Source organism: Conger conger, chromosome 12, assembly GCF_963514075.1.
Source record: "Conger conger chromosome 12, fConCon1.1, whole genome shotgun sequence".
Taxonomy (NCBI): domain Eukaryota; kingdom Metazoa; phylum Chordata; class Actinopteri; order Anguilliformes; family Congridae; genus Conger; species Conger conger.
The window spans coordinates 34,507,318-34,532,253 of record NC_083771.1 but is presented as its reverse complement, the minus strand read 5'-3'; the positions used below and the strand labels follow the sequence as shown (position 1 = coordinate 34,532,253).

The following is a 24,936-nucleotide window of genomic DNA, read 5'->3' as shown; positions in this document are numbered from 1 at the left end:
TCAGGTCAGTGCGGGAGCTGGAGGCGCTGACTTACAGAGACAGTGGAGCTGGGTGTGTTGGTCCCATAACCCGAGGAGGGCAGAGAGGCCAGAGACCAGCGTCGCCCATCCGTCCTGCACACAGAGAAGAACGACGGCAGTCAGTTCAAAGGGCTCTGCCGCAGGACAGCGATGCAAAATACAGTGTGGCAATACTGACTAATCAGTGATCATAACACTTTCTGTTCACAGGGCACTTTTCCCCTGCTCACAACAGATCCACAAAGATAAAAACAAAGAAAACCCATACGCCATAGACACAAGAGATAAAAATGCAGTTTAAGGCAAGATGATAAGTAAAAACGAGGTGGCGGAGAGCAGAGGTTAAAAACTATGTTGGAACACAGAGCTGTGAGGTGCAGGCTAGGTTTCACAATAGGAATTTAATATTTCTGTCTCAAAAACAATTTCCTGCGGGTGCTCAATCTGTGGCTAATTGCACTGGAATTCCGATTGGACCAAGCCATGTAGGAGGTTATTTTCCAGAGGATTTCAAAATGAATATCTAAGATCTGAAAGGATCGCTTCAACTTCACATTAGCTTTGAAAGAGAGTATATTTTCTGATCTGTGCCTTATACACTTGGTAAGCTTTACATGATTAACAAACGGTAACAGGGGAAGGAACACAAATATTCACAGGTTGCGTTAATTTGGCAGAAAGAGAATTATACAACATAATGAGAATGGCATTATTAGTTCTTGGAGAGAAATAGTGTTTAGTAAATGACAGAAAATGCACACCATATATACTGTACATGCAGATACATACAGTACTTGGGAAATGTGGGTTTCAGAGTATTCTGATGCAGAAATGCGACAACAGATGTTAAAGGGGCCAGTCCAAATTTACCTGTCAGATCTGTGGCCATGACTGAGGAATAGCATAAAAGGATCACAAAAAAATAGGAATTGAAGAAAGGGGAGTAAAAGAAAACTTCATTCTAGCCTGCTTAAGAAACTAGGAGACAGAATCCACAGACAAAGCACAGAATTTCAAAAGGACTGCATAACGCAGGCTTTCAACATGCCCCCCCTTCTTTATCACCAAACTTCTGACAGAGCTGAGAGAACTCTTGACCCTGGTTTTCTTTGTTTTCATATCAAGACACAGTGGAACAAGTCAAAGCGTTTCACAAGTTGTCTCCCCTGGTTTTCAAAGCCTTTCAATGCATTTCATTATATTGTGCTTTAGACAACAGCAGCAGCTGAGAACATTCCATCAAAGGGTGTTTCATTTAATGGCACTTTTGTCATTTCCTGAGCTGAGAGATTTTGACCAAAAGATGAAAAAAAAAAAATTCTGAAGCTGTAGCCACTGATCATTCTGCTCCAAGACACGTCAACGACAACACAGGATCCGCACAGAAACTACATCACTGTGTATGCTCCATATAGCGCATATACAGGAATATGACACTGAAGAAAACACACAGAGACAGCTTTTCATTCAGGCAGTGAAGATACTGCACACACCATCTGTGCATCTTTTCAGCAAGTTTTCTACTCAGCAAGCAAATAAACAGGCGGAGTGCCAATCAGAGGGTGACTATATTTGACATGCGTTATACATAAATTATGGTACATTTCGTTCTGCAATTGGGCTGATACTTTTGGGGTTTTGTGACCAGTCGCTGTCTGTAATTAATACAAATGTATTATGCATAGAATAAATAGAATGAATCACAAAATTATGAATTTCTAAGTTTTCTAAGTATGATTTTAACAAACACTGTGTGACCACAAATGACAAAAAACCACTGCTATTGCGTTGTACTGCAATGCCCGTATATTCATTTATTTGCCATTGGCAATGTGTGTGAGCAAGTATACAAAGCATCCACCATCCTATTTTCACAATATTTTGTAGAAAGTACACACTTTGCCCATCTTGACGGAGTCTTCCCCTCACCCCAAGAGCACAGTACTTTACAGAACCACACATTTCAACCAAGCATCTTTACTTACCTTCTGGCAAAGGAGAAATGGGCTGAGGCACTCGGAGAGAAATTTCTTGGACTGTCTTGAGGACTAGTTCCTGTGTGGTTCAAAAACATAGGATCACATTACATCGCACTACGATTTATTCATTCACAAGCTTAGCAAACACCTTCATCCACAGCATTTGACAATATTTTGGGATAAAAAAAAAAAAACTTATACATAATCCCATTTTGGTTAAGCATCTAGGTTAAGAATATAATTATTAGTGGAACTATAACATGTAGGAAACAATCCCAGTATGCCCAAAACTTCCTGCCAAATAAATATTTGTTTTCTGTAGACAGTAAGGTAGAAACACAGCTATACAACTACAGCCACTAACAATTACTTAAATCATGCATGCTGAAATACACCAAGAAACAGACACTGTAGCCCTCCAGGAGGGGTGATACCCCTCCTATACTGAAACTGCAATGCTACTGTAAAAACTACACCAATTATGTCTGTAAATGTTCATGTTAAGAGTGCAAAATTACCCTCTTAGGATGCAAAAAAGCACACACAATTAGCAAGCATTGGATAAAACATGAAGCCTACAGCCTGCCAACATTATCAAGGAGTTTATGATTATCCACCATATCCCACACAAAGGAATGGCCTCGGATTAGCAATTCTGTAATAGGGGTGCACTGAAATTTGGCCAGGAACTGGACTTGGGGTGCATTGCTCTATAACGTGTGTAAACCTGCATCTGCAACCCGCTGTTCCTTCCCCATCTGATTAAAGGGAAACAAAGAAGGATGGCAAACTAAAAAAAGACATTTCTGTTATTATTGCACAGCCCTATGGTGATAATGTGCCTCCAAAAGCCTCATGTACGTTTAAACTGTGGACTAGATGCACACACTCCTTTACCATTCTCCAGTGAAAGTATGTCATGTTTAAAGTCACATTGAGGAGTATCTACTATAATTAATCTCCTCATATCTAGGGACTGGCAATTTCCCACAGAAAATAACATATTTACCTTATCTGATGCCATGAGGGCATACATTGTTCAATTCCATTTTGAATATCCAGAATATCTGTATTTTTAATAATGAATGTTATCTTCAGGTTACAAGGCAAAGCAAAGATGGGCTTGGTCTTCCATTGTTCAAAGATGTGAAGAACAGAACTACTGATTCTTCAATTGTGTTGAACGCTGAGGTACCTTGCTACAACATGGAATACCTATAATGGAAGTTAAACTTAAATTTAAATGCTGGAAATGTAGTCAGGAGACCCCTCCACAAGTTCCTCGAGTGATTGCTCATTGGTGTAAGCTCATTCATGGGCCATTGTATTTGTGGGGTTTCATCTACACTGGCAAAACTCAAAGCACATACAATGCAGCTCACACAAAGCTCAGCATTACACAGTAGTATTTAATAAACCTTGATTAATATTCTAGGTTTCCCAGACCAATTTCTACTTCCCAGACCAACTTCATCACTTGGGGCCCTGGGGCCTTTTCACTTCATACAGAGGTCTATTTTATCTGTCAAGGGCTCCTGTTTGTTCTCTGAACTTTATTTACCACAATTGAATAATTAAGCTCTTTGTTCTCATTTGAGGCTTGATATTCCGAAATGCAATTTTTCCAGGGGGTTTTGGTATGCTCTGTTCAAAAATTCTACCCGATCCCAAGCATGTGCAATGTAGGAAAAAAAACAAAAAACTATGTACTGACATACAATAAGAGTGTCAGTGTCTCCATTTTCAGGGAATTAAAAGATGTTACTTTTCCTACCTCAAGCTAATTATTTTCCATTCTCAAATTCATACTGCCTCACCACACATAAAAAAAAAGCTCTGAACCATATTTGTAGCCTGTGTAGTTTTTGAGATATAGAGCATTATTTGTGAAAATGGGAGAGAATTGGCCTATATTATCCCGGGTAGGAAGAGGTTCAACAGGAAATATGCTTAAAAATTATTTTGGGTAGGACAGGCTACTAAAGAATGAGTCTTTTGTTCCAATAATTTGTTGTGCAGCCCAGTATTGGACAACATAAGTTTGTTTGGAGTCAGTGAAAGGCACCATTATCCCAGCCCTTTCTTCTGTTTGTCAAAACAAAATGAATTTAGGGAGGTTTATCTGACGATTGAGTTCACTTTTTGGCCGCAAGACAGCGTGAAAAATGTGATATCCATTCCCTCAGCAGTGGGGATAGAATCACAGTGGGAAGCGCAAGACCATTTTGAAACCTCTTCACACAAACAAAATGAAGCCAAGAGCACTACTTGCACTTGTATCCAGAAACCTGTGACAACAGCAGCAAAGTGGCAACATGGAGATGAGAGAAAGGGAACCAGCTTAAATATCCAAAAGGACTTGGACCAATGGCTTTTGATATCCTAGCGAGCACCACAGATATCTGCATATTAGGGCAGACTTTCACCCAGCTTTCAGGCTGAGAGAAAAAAGGACTGTAGGGATGAAGAATCTCCTGAACAAGACGATTAATCACATACTTTTAAAACAGTAGGTACCCCACTGTTATCTGGCAGTTTTTCCACATTCACAACGGATGCACGTACGTTGAGAAATGTCTAATATGGGATTTAAACCCACCAGCCCACCCCCCAGAACCAGTCACGAAATTTCAGCTGTGAAATATGCCGTGATGACAGCGGAAGAGAGTTGGGAAGCGATCCAGGTTTAAGATTGGGGGGGGGGGGGGTATAAGCGGCACATTCTGCCTGCCCATGAGTAAACGGTGAGTAATTGTCAAGGTGCTTTGAGCAAATGCAGTGGGTGACCTTCAGCTTCTCTGCCAAAGCTAAGAGCCTTCCATCACCCATCTGTGAGCGAATGCCTGGGAGACCTCAAAAAGGGGGAGGAAAGAAAAAAAAACAACTAAACATCAATTTCTCTGTCCATATGTGCAAGATCCGCTTATTACCAGAGCCCAACAGCTTTGGGGGATTTTGTTTGGCAGTTTAACATACAAGACGCGGGCTACGTCCCATCTGACAGCGATTAGGATGTGTGTTTGCCGCCTGATAAAGTAAGCAAACCCTGAGTCCAACATTAAGGAGGTAATTAACTGGATTGCAGCAGAGAGAGTAAACAGTTAATTAGCATAGGAAAACAATAGCACCCCTCTGACAATAAAGAGGGGTTCCTCACAATTTGTGGCGGTAGCGATCGTAGTGGGGCACATTGGACTGTGATTAATGCAAGCCTTTTAATTGTGCTGTAAATTACGTGCTGCTTATAACGACATAAAAGCCATCACTGGCTCAAAGCATGACAGTACACCTGAGGCCTTAATATTGACCAGATTTGGAGAGGTGCCTACAGTGTCTTTTGCTGATTAGTGATGATGATTACAGGTGCAGTACATCTCATATTGAAAAACTGCACTGAAATCGCCATAATGAACCACATTTATTTTAACCATGCTGTTACACCTGGTTTATCATGCAAAGTACAGATTTTAAACTGATCACTGATCTTGCTCTTTTCAGGTGCAGTGACTATATCTCCAAACAATAAGACAAGTGTGTAGATACAGACAGTCGGCCTTAACACTATCAGGAATGCATTAGTGGTTTGGAGGTTGTCTGACAGAAGACTGTGAGACAGTCATGTAAGCCCTGGAGCTGCCTACACTAGGTACTGCATGCAGTCAACCACAAGATGATCAAAGCTGCCAGCTGACTCACATAGTCGATGATTAAACAGAAATCCCCCACCAACTGTGCACATTGGTTGGCTGCTGAAGTCTTTCAGCATGTATTTAATTTATTTATTAAAAGGGGTAAATCCCACAATGCCATTTTATATGATATGGATTTATCATTTATGAGTCAACAGGGAATTGGATGGTTTTTTTTTTGAAGGAAACTAAAGAAAACCACAACATGACTGCTTATGTACACACTGTCGATTTAAACACAGCGTTGAATGATCTACACACAAGCTCACAAGGCTATTTGAGCTTCACCACTTCATCAGCAGAGAAATATAATGCATAATGTATCCCTCATTAAACGGCTAAACAGCACCACATCACCTGAAGTAATACACTCACCTAATCCCATGGCAGTCTTACTGTAGTCCAGCTTCATATACCATTTACCTCACGATTCTTCATTTTTCACAATTCACCTTAACGTTTATCAGCAGGTCAACAAGCACTCGGCTACACGGACACAATGGGACCACTGAACGGCAGACCTCCTGCTCCCTTTCACAGGGGCAGGAAGGAACTCTCTTTTGTAAGGGAGGTCGACCCCTCCCTGTTCTCTGTAGGTCTAGCTTCCTGCTAGCTCCAACACCTTCTGTGCAGAACACAATCGCTGAGCACGACACTGCGTCACTGGTGCAGCCTTGCAGCGAATGGCAGGACAATTTAATATTCGGAGACAGTATGACAATTCAGAAAAGCTGTACCAAGGCAAAGGAGGGCAGGGTGCTGAGGTGGATATTGTGGGGGCATGGGGGATTTCACTATCACGCTCTTTTTTTCACAAGTCATAAAGTGATAGTTCACCTTCAGGCAGTTTTTGATTCTTAGACACTTACAGATGTTTCTGATGACGTTACAGTTTATAATGGATGGAATTGTGAGATTATGCATGTTTGTTTTTTTGTTTATAAGCAAGAAAACACAGTGTCAGAAATCCAGAGGTTGTACATGTGTACACTCACTGAGCACTTTATTAGGTAGACCTGTACACGAGCTGGTCAATGGAAATATTTCATCAGCCAATCATGTGTCAGCAACAAATGCATAAAAGCATGCAGACATGGTCAAGTGGTTCAGCTGTTTTTCAGACAAAATGTCAGAATGGGGAAGAAATTTGTATCTAAGTGATCGTGAATTATTGTTGGTGCTAGAGAGGGTGGTAGAATCTCAGAAACTGGGTTTGCAGACAATGATGCAAAATAACAAAAAACATCCAGTGAGCAGCAGTTCTGTGGGCAGAAATGCCTTGTCAATGAAAGAGGTCAGAGGAGAAGGGCCTAACTGGTTGAAGCCAGGAAGCCAGGCATATTTAAACACCTCTTAAGTGGATAGGCTACAGGAGCAAAAGACCAATCAGTCTAAAAAAGAAGTCTAATAAATACCTAATAAAGTGCTCACTGAGTGTACATTTGCACATCCATCTGACCACTCAAATCAAGGAAAGAAATACTTTTATTTATAAAAAAGTTATGAATGGGCATTGACGAGTATAAAGTTTTGCCATTGCTGGATTTAAATTTGAATTTTTAAAACACAAGAAAAAAGCATTTATTTATTATTTGTTTTGAGTTCAAAAGGTGAGTTTGGAAGCAAACTAATGCAGAATTTTCAGCTACAGAATTTCAATGCTTATTTGATTTGACAATTTTTTTTGCTCATCATCATCTTTGATTATTTCTGTACAGAAAACAACAGACAACAAAAATATTTTATTTAGGTGACATTGGATGAATAAATGAATAATTAAGGAAAATTGCTTTGTTAAGACTGTTAAAATCTTTATGAGATTAAGCACATTTAGCACACTGCCGCCCTACATCATCTCTGACTCTTTAACCATGCTAAATGACCATTTAATTCAATACAGTGTGTTTTTCCCATGCATATTTACTTTAATCTAATTGAGAACTGAAAAACGACAGATCATGACAGGTTGTGAATTGAACTTATAGTAACATACTGTATCCTCACACTAAAAGCACCTAATTAAAATGGCTGTGTAGAACTGGAGGCAGAGGAGGATCTTGCAGGTCACTCATGAATCAGATACAGATCCTGTTTCAGCCATTGGGTTACCAAACCGCTCCTTCATTTACAATGAACAATGCAAGCCATTCAATGAAGTGGATGCTGGCTTCTCAATCCACTCTCTGCACGCAAGTACTGCACAATACTCAACCCCTCACTGACAGACACATGTAGACATTTCCAGACACAGACACAGACACAGACACAGACACAGACACAGACACAGACACAGACACAGACACAGACACAGACACAGACAAGGCATTACCTGTGTGCGCTGAGAGGGGCGAGTGGGGTCGAGGAAGCGCTGAAGACTGTCCACTTCCAATCAGACTTTTCCTGTTGCTCGTCCTGCAGCTAAGAAAACAATAAAATAATTACATTTTTGTCTGAGAAGCTGACCGTAGACACATTTCTGCTAAGCCCATGCAGCAACAATCTCTTTAGAGATCATTATTTCAGTGAAGACAAAAACAATGTAACCCTCTATCTAATTTATAAGCATGACTACTTTTATTACACCATGGGATGCATGTATTGCCAGCATGAATATCACTACGTTTCACCCACGACCCTTCCATTCGCCATTGCCTTTGCAAAAGCAGGCTAGTTGTTCATAGAGGCTGCATGGAGGCTTCAAGGTCCCCGGTTGGTGCAGGGAATGTCAGAGCTAGCATGAGTCATACAGGTGGGGGATTATGAGAGGTTGTAAGAACACTAACAACAATAAACGCCGGCTCCTCCGGTTTCCTCTCACATTTCAGCGTGTCCAACTTGGGGAATTCCCACCATTGTAAACGTAACCTTCCCTTCATCAGAGCTTCCCTCTGTTTGATTTATTCCCGCTCCTTCTTTCTTTTCCTACCTAAAACCCAGCGCTTGCCTTCAGCCTTTCCCCCTCCTAGCAAGCACAAGGACCACTGGAGGCCTCCCTCGCTGTCTTCCTTGATAAAACCGTTCTGCTTTCTTTCCCGTTCCACACAGCTCCTTGTTTATGATTCGTCTTGCCTACCATTAATCTTCCTTTTTTTACTGCCACCCTACATCATCTCTGCCTCTTTAACCATGCTAAATGACCATTTAATTCAATACAGTATGTTTTTCCCATGCAGACACACTGTCTGCTGTGAAATTCTAAATAGATGTCATTTGCAATGTAGCACAGTCCAGACACACTGTGAGTCCTGCACAAATCCTGAAAGGAATGACCCATAAACCAGGTACAATTCAGCCAGCTACTGGAGCAAAATATCTTTTCAAATATTTTGCTTTATTCAGCACACCACCACAGGGCAACAGATTAACAATTACCTGCAATTTGGAGGGGCATTCAAAAACATAATATGAAAACACTTGTGTTTATATAAGCAATGCAACAAAGTAGTTGCAGGCATCACAGTAGCCCTCTCGATAAACAAGAGTGTGCTCATGAGACAAACTGAATGCATTCATTAAATATATATTGAGAATGTTTAATATATGTAATTTCAATTGAGTGGTATGTTTTGGAAATGTACTTGAGGTCTATGTTCTTTAACCACAAACTCACCAATGACCCGACACCAGCCCAGCCACAATGAAGTGAGCAGGTCATCAGAACCATTTGCAAGCATCTAAAACATCTCATCACACAGACTGTCTGGACCAGCTGAAAACATACAATACAACTGAAATAATGTTCTCAAAAACACCAGAAAGTAATTGAAGCCTTGACTTTTTCTTTGGCCATTTCTGCAAGTTAAACAATATGCACAATGTAGTCACATCTGAAAACTTGGTTGGTACATAAACATTAACAGGAGTAGAAAATCATATTATTTCAAAGATCTGTAAATCTCAAACAGAAGAAATTTGAACCTCCAGCAAGAAGCCTGTACCCAGCTACTCAGTACCGGTGGATAAGGTAATATGAGCAAAGGAAATAACGATAACCCGATTACACCGATGGTTTTCATTTTGATAATGACGGTTAAAATGCAGAACACTAAATGCAGGCTAAATACTTTCCTTCGCCACGGCCTTACCTGAAGGCAGATAATAAAAGTCTGATTATTAAAATGTGTTATATTCATGTATGCACACTCATTTTCTAATCTTTATATCCTCTTGTGCTTTGGGCTCCATGTTTTTCCAGAACATTTCAGGCAAGGTACATACTCATCAATGAAGGCTGAATTCTGTGTTTATGGATCCACTTGTGTTCATGTCCCTTTTGATCATGTCCCTGTCTCTGCTCATTAGTGCACATACACTCCAGAGGGTGTGAATGACCTAATGTTTTCCTGCTTTAAAAAAGCTCCGTTACAGACTCCGCTGGTGACCCTGTGAACTTTAACAAGCCAGCAGACCATTTTTCTAACTAAACAATAGGCAGGACAGGTTATTCAAACAATTCATATAAACAAACCCTCTGCAAGTAAACATACGGCAAGTGGTGCAAATCACTTTAGTTCAGGACAGTTAAAAAATCAAATAACAAAAAACTGGTAAGGTCAACCTGACTGGTTGACCCAATAGAACACTCCATGGCTATTGAAGTGCCACACAGATCACTAATGAGCACTGTAATAGAATCGGCCATAGAGCATATTTCTGTTGCACAAGAATTAAAATAAAAAATATCATTAGAGGCAACCTTATTACCACTCAAGTTTAATTAACATAGCTGGGTGAGAAAGTAGTTCAACTGGTATAACTGAGCTTTTTTGGTGTGTGCTGAAAGGGTAAAATTACATCAATCATTGTGGGCAGTGGCTACAATACTTTTAAAATAAAAAAAAATGTTCTAGGCCTACATTTCATGCGAAGGCATAATCGCTCTGCAATATCAATATATGCTAAGGTCCATTACGCTCATCTCAGACCCATTCCAAAGAGGATCATGGATTTAAGAACGCTTCATCCTCAGCCACAGGATTCAAATGACCCGAATCTAAATATTGATGAAATAGTGAATTATTTATTGATAATTTATTTGCTGCTAATGCAAGACTTGCTTCCTGATGAAATGGGCATGGCACAAAGAAAGTCAACATCATACAGGGCTGGACTTTACCCGATATGATAATCTAGTATTGGCCAGGCTGACTCAAATCTGCAGCTGTGACAAACCCAAAATAAACAAGCGGCCTCATTATGACACATTTCAACACTATAAATGTAATAAATGGAGGAAGCTGAGGGTTCTGACCAGAAATTAAGTGAGTTTTAAAGCACACTTGAGCTCCCTCATTCCATAATTTAGCAAATACATTATTAAAAAAGGCACTGGTTTAACAATGCAAAAACAATGCAATGCAGACAGTGAGGCAAATGGTTTATCGAATCTGTTTTTTCCTTACCGTCTGCCAGACCTCTTCCACAATCTGTAGCACTTATTGTTGCTATAGTGCTGCATTATGTCAAGAACCTTCCACACCGGAACCCATCAATTCAGAATGGTAGAACACAAAATAGAACTTTGAGGCGAGCCCAAGCATTTCTCAGGGAAGTGCAAATGGAAGGCTCAGATTGTGCTCTTCCACACCGTTACTGCCCGGCTCATTTAATAGCACGCTTATGGCTCACAAAACAAATCCTCTTAGCTACCACACTCACTGCACCTGGTGAATATGCAGACAGAAGTCAATGAGCTCACAGGATAGCACACAAGGACTGGACCGCTTTCAATTCCCATAGATAGACAGGGCTTAGTCACCACTTATCTAACAAATATGATATCACTCTTTTTCCGGAGATGAACAACATGCTGAGGAAGAAAGAAAGAAGAAGAAGAAGAAAAATGCACTGGATTTTACTACCAAATCACAATATTGCACAATTACCAATGGCACGCAGACAGGCTGTGTATGAACGTGCACGGCTGGAGCTTCAACTGTTGGCACTGCAGGAGTACTCCAAACTTACTGCAGCCACATTCCATTTTTCCCAAAGACATAATAACTTCAACAGCATGTGTGACAATTATAAATAAAAATTTAAACAGAATTAAAAATGAACATGAACTGAGATAATCAGGAAAGTAGCTGCAGGGAAGAAAGGAGTATTGTTTTCAATGCGGTCAGATTATTAAGACCAAAATGCAGGCTTCTGCAGCTGGTTTCTGCTGGCAGAGGAGCACACACACTTCTAGGAGACAGAGTATCACCCATGTAGCATCCTGCATCTATAACCACCCCCACACACAGCACAACCGAGTACTACCGCAATCGAAATACGCCATTAACCCAAAACTGCCGACTGTTGGTTATTCATTGCATTTCATGGCAATATTAATGATGTTAATATTCTATCTTTATTACAGAACTGTAAAAATGCAATGGCATCATGAACATTATCTTGATTTACTACACTCTACCCAGTTCATAATTTATATTTATATTCAAACAGGCAAAGACAAATAAGACATTAAAAATGCCAGCTTAGTCTACGTGTGAAATGCGGATGTATTCTCCAATCGTCCTGCTAGAGCATGCATCAAATCATATGAACATTTTTATCAACATCCTGAACAAATCCCCCTTCTCCCAGATGAAAATCCCCCTTTCTGTGTTTAGCGGTGCTGAAGGCCCAAGGGACATTCGGACAGAACCGTCAAACACCAATTTAAATCAAATCAAGAGGAGTTGGTACCACAGGACTCCTTGTCCTACTCCAAATTCATCTACCGTGCTGACCGTTGAGGACAGGACAGACGGAAATGAGGCATGAGCGTCGATAGAAGGTGATCTTGTTGCTCAATGTCAGCCTGACTGCAGACAGAGGCAGTGTACGGGGCCGGGCCCCGGCGGCCCCTCTGCACCTGAGCGCCCAGGCAATCAATCACCCATCCCGGGGTCCCGTCACGGCCGTCAGCCTCCCGGCCCGGACGCCACCGCAGGTGACATTGTGGAGCCCTTGAGATCCCCATCTTAAACGTCCCCCAGCAATGAAGATCGATCGCCACGCAGCAATACGCTGGCATTCGTCCTGAGCCCTACTGCAGGGCTTTGACGTGGGCCCCTGTCAAAAAGCAGAATTCCCCCAGAGTTCCTGCGAAGAGTGATGACATCACGCGTCTGCATCTCCACGCAGAGGGGAACACGCAATCCTGTCATCTTCTCAAAAGAAGGAACAAAGAACCCAATGAGGAACTTAAATTTAAATGGAACGGAATGGTAAAGGAACTCGAGGACCCACCCAATGCAGACACCTGTCCCTGAATGTGTCCTGTTAAAAGTGCCACAGTTAGAATGCAAATGCGCATGCATCGACTTATATCAGCCATTGGACAAAGTTTACCATTACCAAGATACCAAATAACATTTGAGACATCTGAAGATACATAATGACTGGATACTCAATTGAGTGAACACAAATGTGTCATTAAATTGGACTGGCTTAACACAGAAATTAAAAAGACTATACAGAGCGTCTTCTTGTTCTATTTTTCTTTTTTCTAAACCCGCCGTGGCCAAGCACAGCAATCTACCAAAAAAATGGGAAGTTTGAATTCCCAGGTGCTTCGGCTACCCAAAAATGAACATTTGAATTACAAAAATCAGATCCTGATTTTAATATTCCTAGTCATTTGAATTCCTTGTGTTGCCTTCATTTGCATAAATTGGTGACGCTTTATTCTTTCCAGGCCTGCCAGTCTCCCACCCCAGTGTACTCAGAACCCATGCAAAATATTCATGAAATATACATCATTTCTTAATGGTTCATAGGATTCTGAAATGATCCCAGAAAGATAAAATGGATTATAATTCACTATAATTACTACCACACATACAGAAAAATATTTTTCAACTGACTTGCTGCAACTGTCAAAACAGCTACTTTAGGTTTGCAATTCAGCTGGGAGAAACATGTAAAATTCTTGATCTATTCAAATATTACCACATGATGATTAAAAGAGGCCTAAAATCGAACAGATAGCTAAATGAGCTTGCATATGAAATGACTCATCTTACCAAAAAGTAAATAAATAAAAGTATTACTGTGTGGTATGTATGGTTAGTAACATGCCATGCACAAATGATGTGACTGAAAGTGCCTATCAGAACTGCTGACAAAGCAGACATTTTCTTTTCTTTCTTCAGGTCCATACTGCGGACATTTATACATGCAATCCTGCACTACAGCCATACACGTGGGGGCACCCACACACCCTTACACACAGAGCAAAAATAAATTAAACTTCAAATATGATTTGGAAAAATATATCGGCACACAGTCAAGGTTGAAACGCTGAACTAGCAATATGCACACCCTCATTGGCCTCATGTCCACCCTCATTGCTCTTAATAATAAGCCATTTTGTCCCCCGGATGTGCCTCAGATACTTACTTTACCAGCAGTCAGGCCAATGACAGAAGAGCAGTGCAGAGGGTGAGGAAAGTGACCGGAGAGCAGCCCCCAGCTCAGCGAGCGCGTGACGATCACAGCTCCCTGCGTACGTCCTTAAGGAAGGACCCGTGAGTCACACTGAGGAGTGAGGAACCGGCCCGTCCCTTTCTTTTTCATTCTCTCTCCCGCTCTTCTCTGTCCTCCCTTCTCCCTCCCTTCTCCCACCCCTCTCTCTCCCTCTCTCCCACTCTCCCACGCGGTCGAATGCAGGAAAGAAGGGGACTGGACCGAATACTGCCAGCTGGGTTATCTGATGGACTTAACCAGTCACTTTGCATTAACCAGATCTCACAAGGAAGCAGTGCCAAATGAAACATGAAACCACTGTAATGCAGGCGCAGCCAAAGACAAATCTGCATCTTCATTAAAGAAAAACGGAAGTGCATCATATTGTTCAGCTATGCTTGCTAGCTCCCATCACTGCTACCACAAATACGTACAAATACGTAGCTGGTCAGATATTAAGCATGAACATAAACATTAACATAAACGATGGTAATGATAGTGACCCAAATACGATTGACTTGAGAGCCAAGTGCAAGCTTCTTTTACCATCAACATCTCCTCCAATCATAGCATTTTCCACATACCATAGAAATGCACGCGCACATCACTTTGTTGTGATGACACCACAGGAATGGGTCCAATATATCATGGATATTTCCTGCATTCTTGTTTCAGTGACAAATCTTTTTGACATCTCAGTGTATTTTTGTTCTTCAAATGTGGCAAAGAAAAGTTTTTCCATGTAGACCAATATGACATGTTTGCATTTCTGGCCTTACCTGTCATTGTCAGTTCTGTAACTGGCAGAGATACTGCAAAACAAAGAACTCGTGCTGACTTCAACTTGCATAAGTAGGCCATCATTGTCAGAAAGAGTGCAAGGGCCACTACGATAAAACTCAAATAACATCAAACGCCTCTTCTGTGTTAAGACAATTGTTTTCTTACTGAAATGATCATTTCTAATTAATCCGTCACCTAATTTCACGACAATGAAAATGAAAAATCGAATACAGGCATATCTTGTCAACAGATTGTGTAGAAATAAAGACCCAGACCACACACACACACACGCATTACATTATCTGATTTTAAAATATGAAGCTTGCTTACACAGGCATGTAAAGCAACATAAGATCTGACACTGCTGCTAACTTTAGAATACAAATCCAAAATGTGTCCTCTGTGACAGACAGGACATCATGTATTATTAATGCTCTGTGACAGACAGGACATCATGTATTATTAATTATTAATCTAGAGCAGCTTTTCACAGATCTGACCTGCTCTATCCAAATCAGCAAAAGCGTATTTTGAGTTTTACAGTAGTTTTACAACTACTTGAATGAAGGAAAATGTAAACTTTCGAAAGAAAATAAAGTTCTCTCTCTATTCCAGGAATTGTATGCCATTAATTAACATGTGGCTGATGTGACGATGAAAAGCTGGCTAGCCTCCAAACACATATTATGATAGGCTAATGGGGGGCGACATGGCTCAGGCAGTAAGAGTTGGCGCCTTGCATGGCAGCCAATCGCCGTTGGTGTGTGATTGTGTGTATGAATGAGTGAATGAGAAGCATTAATTGTACAGCGCTTTGGATAAAGGCGCTATATAAATGCCAACCATTTACCATTTACCATACTACAATATGTGTGAACTCATGTTAGGTTTGGAGCCGTAATTATGCTATAATGGATTAAACCATATTTATAGCATATCTGGCAGAAAGGTTTTACATCAGCTCAATAGTAATAGTAGTAATAGTAATCACTGTGAGCAGCCAGAGAATAATATGGTCTAGAGGTGTTCGGCCCAGAAGGATCAGTTGAGTCGATTTATAAAGCTTAGTACATGGGACAAGGCCAGTTAAACTGTATTCATGACCAGACCTCATCTGCGATGATTTGAGAGGGAGCTTTTTCACTTTCAGCAGTGAACCCAGGGAGTGTACATGCAGGATAATATAAGTGGCAAAACTAATACTCTGTAGGACCAATGGTTATTTAAATCACAATTAGAAGACAACCAGTCCAAGGTCAAACTCTATAATTGCATAACACGCAAGGTAAATCAAATGGAAGGAAAATGGTACGTATGGTACATTTACATCTAAAAGAGATATATGATATGATTTGAACACTGCCTATAAAGTATGTCTGATTATTCCTTATTTCCAGGCAATACATGCTGTGTAATATTTCAACCAAGTACTGAGCCACACAACACAACACACTGCCAAATTACAGACACACTTGCTTCAGTAAACAAAATAAAGATTTCAACTACGTTCTCTGCACATTCATTCAATGCAACACTCATCTCTCATCCGTGCCCATCTTCAGTTCTTTCACACTTGCCTTTTAGCCATTTAAATTACACTTTCTAGATCATGTCTTATATTTTATAGTGTTACTAGGAAATTTTCTGAAGACTGCTTTATAGATTAAGGTTTCTATTTCTATCACCATCATTACCCAAACGAATTCCAAAGAAAAGAAATACCATGGGGGCCGAAATTGCTTTTGGCCTGGCCATCTTCCGCTCCTCAGGGAAGTGTGAAGTGGAGAGTCCTGACGTCGGACCATTCCACAAGTTCCTCTGCTCTGTGTTCATGTTGCACAGGCATGTGGACACGCTCACCCGGGGGGATTATGCTCCCTCTCCCTGCTGTTCCAGCCGGTTATTATTAGGGCTGTCGTTGGGCCCAGTGCATCCTGGGATCCTGAGAACTATGACACACTTGCAGTCAAGGGCCACTGAGACATTGCTGTCACCAAGACTGAAATTGGAACAGTGAGGTTCCCCAAAGAAACCCCAGATAACCTTTTGATTGTTCATCACGATAAATATGACTACGCCTTTTATTGATTCCTTCATACCATTAAGCAGGCCAACATGAGCTAATAACGGTGGAATATCGGAAGGACAGATCGCCTAAAATCAAATAGGCCACTGTTATGACATGTCAAGCCAAAAAAAACATTCATAACAGTGGTTACAATCCTGAATTATATGTAAAATATATACGTATTATTTCATTTATAAGTCAACCATCTCCAGCTCAGACTGCAACAAGTGTTTACGCAAGGCAGACTTCAGCAATATTCCATGCCAATAACTGAGGACTGCACATTAGTGAGTCCAGGATTAAGGGAGGGACCCAATGTCCACAAGAAAGCTATTCCACTGAACCTACAAGTAATCTGCAAATCCCACTGCAACACGTGACAGAATGAATCACCCGTACTTCTTTTTTGCTCATACTCCCAGAAAACGGCAGAAAAAACCTCTCTGCCACAAATCCGTACAATTTCATTTCACAAAAACCCAACCTTAGGTACGACCTCTCGTTCAATATCAAATACTATTCCCAAATATGAAATACATATTCACCTCTGATGTAATAAGAGTCAGCATTTCAATTTCAGTGCTACAGTCCAACGCATAATACACAGGCTGAGTTTGTACATTACGTACTGATCATTCAGAATGCAAGATTACATCCATCTGTTATTAAGCTTTTCATGACCATAAAGTGGGTCATTCTGAGGATTAAAATATGCCTATAACAGGCACAGACAAACAAAACCATTACACAGCCCATAAGACAACAGGAAGTGGAAGAAAGGGACTGACCCTATCCTGTCCTAAATCTAATTAGGGCAAAACCGAGGTCTCTTGGGTTTATGGTCCTGAAATAAGAGCTTTCCACCTTTCTGTCAAGGTTTCGTTCTGCCATAAAATGCAACTTTTCAGAAGAAACGCATTGTAAAACAAAAAAAAAAATGGAATTATGGCCTTTGGTTTTCTGGCAATAAACATAAGAAAAATGAACGAAATTTGTACAAATTCACAATGTATTGTCTTTAAAAAAAAATAATAATAAATACATATTTTTTGACTCTGACCCAGTTCCAATGGTTCCTTCTGTAAAGGTGCACCCAAAAGCCTCAGGGAAGGAAGGGTGACTGCACTCTGAGAAACTCACAGCGGATGCAACCGGCCTTTCTTAAACAAAACAGGCCTGCCCTTGCCAAGTTAACGGAAACTGCATGATTAGACTTGGTTTGTAAACACCCTTTCTGTGCCTAACATTACAGGCTGAATAACAAAGGTATAGTATGCCTTATGACTTATCAGCTCACAGCAAACAAATCAAAGACAATGGAGAAAGCAACACCCAGTTATGTGTGGCTGTGGGTCTCCTCCTTTGTTTATTGTTCTCAACTACATATAAACACAGCTTAAGTAAAGCCAGCAAGACTCGCTAGAAGCAGTTAAGAAACAAGCCACGGATGCCATGGTAACACGTGCCACTTCTGCCCCCAGTTACCTTTTGGACCGGCGAAGCCTGGCTCCGGTCAGGAAGTGAGGCATGTTGAAGTTGGAGAGGACGGTCCAAAAGCTGGAGTCGGACATGATCTCAAAGTCATGCCACCGGCCCGGGGCGAGTGTAGTGGGGGAGCTCAAGAAGACAGGAGGCGAAACGCGTCCGGCGTCCGTGGGAGGACTGGCGCCAACGGACCCGGCAAAGTGCTGAGAGCCCGGTCTGATCTGTCCCGACACATCTGCAGCCAGCTGCAGCATGCACGCAGTCTGCCAGAGGGGACACCGTGCCCTTTCCCGTGCGCTAACCGAGGAGAGCTCTGCTCCAGGGAACCCGCCAAAAGCGCACTCCCTTTTCCCCCCTTCAAATCAGACCCCAGCCGCCTCTGCCACTGGGAAAGCAAGCATCCTCAACTGCTGACTTCAGTTTATCCGCGGCTTCTCTGAGTGCAGTGTGTCCCATGCACTGTCTCTGCTAAACATGCTTCATATCATCTAACAGGCACGTACCATTTCACATTCTGAGTGGGGGGGGGGATTGATGTAACTGGCTCACAGTGCTACCACATTAGTACTTCACATAGCAACATATTTCACAGCTCTCCCAGTCTGGCTCCCTTTCAAACTGCCTCAGGATGCATTTTAGTGGCCTATTTGAAATGTAAATGCTGTGCTTTTCTGTGATGTCTTCTGCTTAGAAATCTCCAGCCTCCCCCCGCTCTCAGACACAGTGAGCGGGTCCCACCCTGTTTCAGGAGTCACTCACACACCTTTGATCTGCTACTCTCTCTCTCTCTCTCACACACACACACACACACACACAGCATTGATAAAATGAGTTAGTGTCATAAATATGTTGTTTCTAGGACAATACATACATGTGTGAAGTTCTACACAAAAATACCGTTTAAATGTATGAGAAAATAGAAAATGTAAAAGGTTCTATCTGCTTGGAGTCTTTGAAGCTCAAAAGCTCAAAACCACACAGAACACAGATAGAACCTATTAATTCCAAGGTCACAATTTGACAGTACGTATGAGGTGCTTCTCCTAGCATGCTGATGTTGATGGTGTGTGTGTGTGAACGTAACATATACACAGGGGCCACTTTATTAGGTAGACCTGTACACTAGCTTGTTAATGCAAATATTTGAATCAGTCAATCATGTGGCAGCAACCAAATGTCAGAAACTGAACACACAATGCATCAAACGTCTAAGCGGATAGGCTATAGCAGTAGAAGACTCAATAAGACTAAAAAATAAGTCTAATAAATACATAAAGTGCTCACTGAGTGAAGATTATTATCGGTATTGTTTATTATATGCAGCCTTTTGTAAGCGTGTGTGTGTTGAAGGAAGGAGCCCACTGTATACGCATGTGTGTTGAAGGAAAACAGCCTCCAGGTCAGACAGTGTGCAACAACATGCCTCTACGCCGATGACACAGTGGAGAGTAAACAAACAGGAATCAGGCATGACTTTACTGCAGCAGCCCATGTCCTCACCTGCTGGTAGCATTCAGTCCGAGGCAAAAGCGTAAGGGAAAGAGGACAGCAATGGCGGGTGCAGGAGAGGCACTGCTTACAGTAAAGCTCCTATCGGCGGTCGCGCAGTGTGACTAAAGTCTGCAGATTACAGGCTATTTGTGCTTTCCAGGCTCCTCTTTGTGCCTTTGCGGCTGCATGGATTACCTGCGAAACACAGGCCTGCTGACGTCAGGCCCCCAATCTTCCCGTCCCTTTATCTGCTCCCCCTGGCGTCCCCCGGGACCTGTGCGATGGGGCGTGCTCTGATTATGGAGCCGCTCCGGTTCTCTGTCCCCATTAAGAAAGGGTGATTCAAAGGCACTGTCACCGAGGTGACTCACTCGGTCCGATCGGAGGGAACTTTGGATACTTTGTTACAACACAGACACAGACGCACATTGTCAGGCACGCCAACACACACAATTATACCTATACTACTTGCATCAGTTGCCTGAGACCAACGTGGATCTTTCCCCTCACGGAACGGGGCAGACTGTTGCTTAGCGCAATGAATAATCCATATCAGCACATCTGCAGTCATGCCCAAACATGGCTACAGTAAGTGAATATCCCAGGAGTTTGAATGTCAACAGCCCTTTCACAAGAAAAACCTGTTGTGACAGTTTCTCGTAGTGATTTGATACGTCTCCAATTTAAAAAGATCAGCAATATAACAAGTATTTAATATAATAACTGGGGAATAATATAATATGACAAAGATATGCAAATGAACTGAACCCATCTTCAGCATATAAAAATATCACCAGTTTGAAGAATGATGAACGATAAAATGTTGCACTTCTCAGATTAAGAAAGCAATTTGTCAAGTGCCAAGTATTGATGATACTGTAAATGAAAACAAGCACTGTCATACAAAGTTACTGAAACATCATAAAGCAATCTTCAAGTTTTTTATGAAAATACATCACTTATAAAATACAGCACCGCATCAGAATGAATGCCACCCAATTTTAAAATCATAAAAAATTTTGGTATCAGCTGCTGATAGAAGCCACAATATTACCATGGCTCATTGCTGACAGGAAGAACAGATATGTTGGATTACAAACCCAACCCTCTGACTTTGCTGAGGCAGACCGCTGAAAAAGGGAGTGTCTGCAGAGATAGCATCCACTGCGTGTTAATGTTTCAAACAGGGTGTGATCATTAGTTCACTAATTTCTATACAACATACAGTTATCTGTGCATCTACCGTACATAACAACCCACTATTTCCAGAAAGGACAACACTTCCTTCTGTAAAAAAAAAATATAGCACACAATTTGTGAGCCATTTCAGTGTGGGAGGATTTGCAGTCTGAACTGTGTTTTTCTCAATAGAAAAATATATATAACCTTACATTTTGGCTTCCCTGAGCTCTATACAGTATTTCTCTTAACATAAGGGGTATTTAATTAAAATAAAATATATATTTTGAAAATATTTTCACTGAAACATGTTTCTGTCATTAGTTTTTTCTTCTGGGTATCAGGAGGATAATGAAATTAGACTTCGCTGCCGATTAACTTGAGGGCCCATGAGACCAAAATTCTTCTATTCTGAGAAGCTAAACTTGTTGTAAAAAACGACAAACAACTAAATATGACAAAAGTTCATTCAGTTTAAAGCTGTCAAATCAATCTTAAGCATTTCTATTTTTCTTTTCAGAAATTAGGCATAAACCCATGGAACACAAAACTTGGAATATCGCCATAGCAGCTTGCAGAGTCACAGTAATCCGGATTTACTTAAGAAATGACATGATAACCCGGCTGGCATGTTACATAAACTAACATTTAAAAAAAAAAATGTTTTACATGCAACAAGTCATTCCAAGCCAGCTAGTTGTCTATAACATATGATTAATGGAGTTACATGGAATTGTTGCAGTTAAATTCATAATTTCCACAGTCCAATTGACCATTGTTAGCCATGCCCACTCGAGCAACCTCGGTGAAATGAACTATGAACTATTGTGTAGGATTATGAAATTTGACGCCACTCCTGAATCTAACACTAGCTGATGTTAGACAGCTTTGTTTACATTGCCGGAGCACTATACGTACTTATTTGTCATGTCAGAGAAAATATAAATAGCTCTTTGCTTCTCACTACAATTATAATTCATTATATGACAGGTGCCAAACTAGACCATAGTTGACCGAGGTTGTGGGCTTGTAAACATTGCCAAGCTGTGATTGGACCATCAAAGACAAAGGGGTGGGGCTTAGGATCAGTTAATAAGTATTCTCCCAAAGCCAGATAGTTATGTATAGACATGACAAACTATAAATGTCTAACTGTAGAATCTGTTGTATGAAGAATCTGTTGTATGAACTACTATTTTTCATTGTAAACAGTTACATAAACAACTTCACATTAAAAATGAATGAAAACGTAAATTTTTAAGAAATTCATTAGCTTTTAAAAGGGAATATATCAGAGCAGAAGAGTCTCACTTGGCTCCAGAAGGCAATGTGACTGCAGCAATGTTGCAGATGGACCAAAGGCTGCATGAGTGATGGTCCTTGTGTTACTCACATGGGCAGCTCATACGCTTCATGAGTAGCTTCAGATGGGCGGGTGTGGGGTACAGCTTGGTGAACAGTGCAATGGATGTAAAAATACTAACTTGTAAAGCATGCAATGCAAATACAACTGCATACAAAAGGGCACCCCAAGGTTTCTCTGTGAACAGACCTTTTCGGTGTGTTAAGATTGCCATACTGTGTCATGTGGTTAGCTATTGAAAGTTCCAATAAGCAAGAGTAAGCAATGGCCTACCAGCCAATACTGTACCCTGCCAATTCAAAATGCAACTGCAATTGTAATATACTGGACTGGAGTGAACAGCATCACTTATGCAATTCCAATGGTTTTCTGGATCCAAATGATAGGTTATAAGCAGCTGCATATTGACCCCATGCATAAATACTGACAAACTGAACTATTTGGTAACTCAACAAATACACACACAAAATAGACAAGCAAAAACACAAAACAGAAAAAGGGTCTGGTTAATCATACGGCCAGGATACATACAGTACCAATTTAGAAAAAAATACCCAAGAAAGCCATCATGTCAGAGGAATCTAACATAGAGTATCCACATTACGCTGAGAGGGAATCACAATAGGGAAAGAGGAAAAACCAGACAACACAAAGAGGAAACAATGTCTCAATAAGATGTTTAAACATGGGTTATTAATAATTCAACGGGCCTGATCAAGCGTTTCAGCAAGTCATGTCAAGCGGAACAAGCAGGTAGCAGCAAGCTGCTAGTGAGGCACCGTGTAGTGCAGCTTACACAGCTGAGGGGGAAGATAGGCAGACTCATCCCTAATGGCTCCTGATGGCACTCATCTATACGGCGCGCTCCTCAGAGAAACCACTAAGTGCAACAAAGAGCCCAAATGAAAGGCAAGCGAAGTAAAAAGGCATGCAGCAAAAGCGTATGAGAAGACATACGTTTCTGTAGGTTCTGTGTGGGTGTCTGTAGGTTCGTGCCATTTGTTTTCCTATGGCAGATACCCACAGAGATGAGTGTAGAAAACTCAACTGGGCATAGTGCCCCAGTTTCCATCCATCTCCTTCCTCTTCCACATTCCAGGTTCAGGCCTTCTCTCCACTGATTGAGTGTTAGTGAACTGTAAATTTCAATTATGTTTTGAACAAAAAATGCTGTACTTTTTAACCAGACCCATCACCTGGTGACAGTCATAATTCGACTTGTGCATGGCTGGCTGCGCATTTGTGCCCAAGTCAAATTAAAAAATATTTCATTGTTCTAACCCGGGATCCTAAAAAGAATATACAAAGAGAAGCAATTCCTTTTCAAGTCAATCCCACCCTCTTTCAAGTGGAAAATTCAAAGGCGGTGATTATAGGACAGGATCCTCCCAAAGTTAAGGTTACTGGGTATGATATATTTTTAGCAATCTCTAACACAAAATCAAAATCCGGCATAAAATGGACAATGCATCATCAAGAGATTCAAAGTTGTGCTAATTCACATGTTGGGGCCTACAATTTACATCAAAATTATTTGAGGCTAAGCGTCAGTGCCAATTTACAAGACCCATTAAAACCCCTTAAGCATCAGCCCTTTTCTTGACGTTTAGAAATGAAATACCCAAAATAAAATGGTTACTATTATTGAACCCTTTTGAGTACAGACTGGTCTCTTCTGAAAGGTAACCCTTTGGGCTTTCTTTTCCCAAGAGTCAGAATTACTCCATATATTACTAAAACAAAGTACCAAAGCTCAAACACAGTCAAAGTGGAAGCTATTTTTCCTCACTGAAAATAATTAATGTTTTTGACTGGATACAGATAATTGTAGCTGTGGCTGGTGCAGAAAACAATGGAGCCAAGTTACAACACTGGAGAAATCCCCTTCAAATCTGAGGACAATATCACCAAAATTGAGCTTGCATTCTGCATAGCTTTTTCTAATCTATGTCTAGGCAGTTTTCCAAAAAGGACACATGGAAACTAAATGATATTATGGATCTTATGAGGTGTTGTATAGTCTAGTAAGTTTTTGCTTACTAAACTATACAACACCTTTTATCCTGAAATAAAGTGTTTGCATTTCCCCCCGCCTGTCACCCTCCCCTAACTCCCTCTCCTGGCAGCTATCCTCAGACAGCAACAGGTCGATTAGATCATAAAAATACAATAATCGCAATAATACCATCTTGTATACTAATATAGTCATTGAGGTCCATTGATTGATCAACAAGTCAAACGCATTACAAAATTTCACATTACTTACTATCCAAAAGCAGGCTGGCTCCTTATTTATACGTATACTGAATAATACTAAACTATTTTTATGTTCACCATTATAAAATGTGGTCACATCACTGAAAATGCTCTCTATTGTGTTGTCAACTGTGTTTCCACTGTCTTCCTACCTTGGAACTCCTC

General features: G+C 40.9%; 1 protein-coding gene across 6 annotated transcripts in view; it reads right to left on the bottom strand.

Moving 5' to 3' along the window:
• mast4 (microtubule associated serine/threonine kinase family member 4) overlaps nt 1–24,936 on the bottom strand; it is a 144,611-nt gene that overhangs the window by 31,806 nt on the left and 87,869 nt on the right. For 5 of the 6 annotated variants that reach the window (XM_061261933.1, XM_061261935.1, XM_061261934.1 and 2 more), the window contains 3 exons: nt 8,019–8,107; nt 2,007–2,076; nt 36–114 (listed from right to left, as the gene is read on the bottom strand). In XM_061261933.1, the coding sequence (XP_061117917.1) occupies nt 36–114; nt 2,007–2,076; nt 8,019–8,107 (238 nt within the window). Of the gene's footprint in view, nt 1–35; nt 115–2,006; nt 2,077–8,018; nt 8,108–18,482; nt 18,924–24,936 lie in introns of those variants that run through there. The other variant, XM_061261937.1, reaches the window with a different exon arrangement.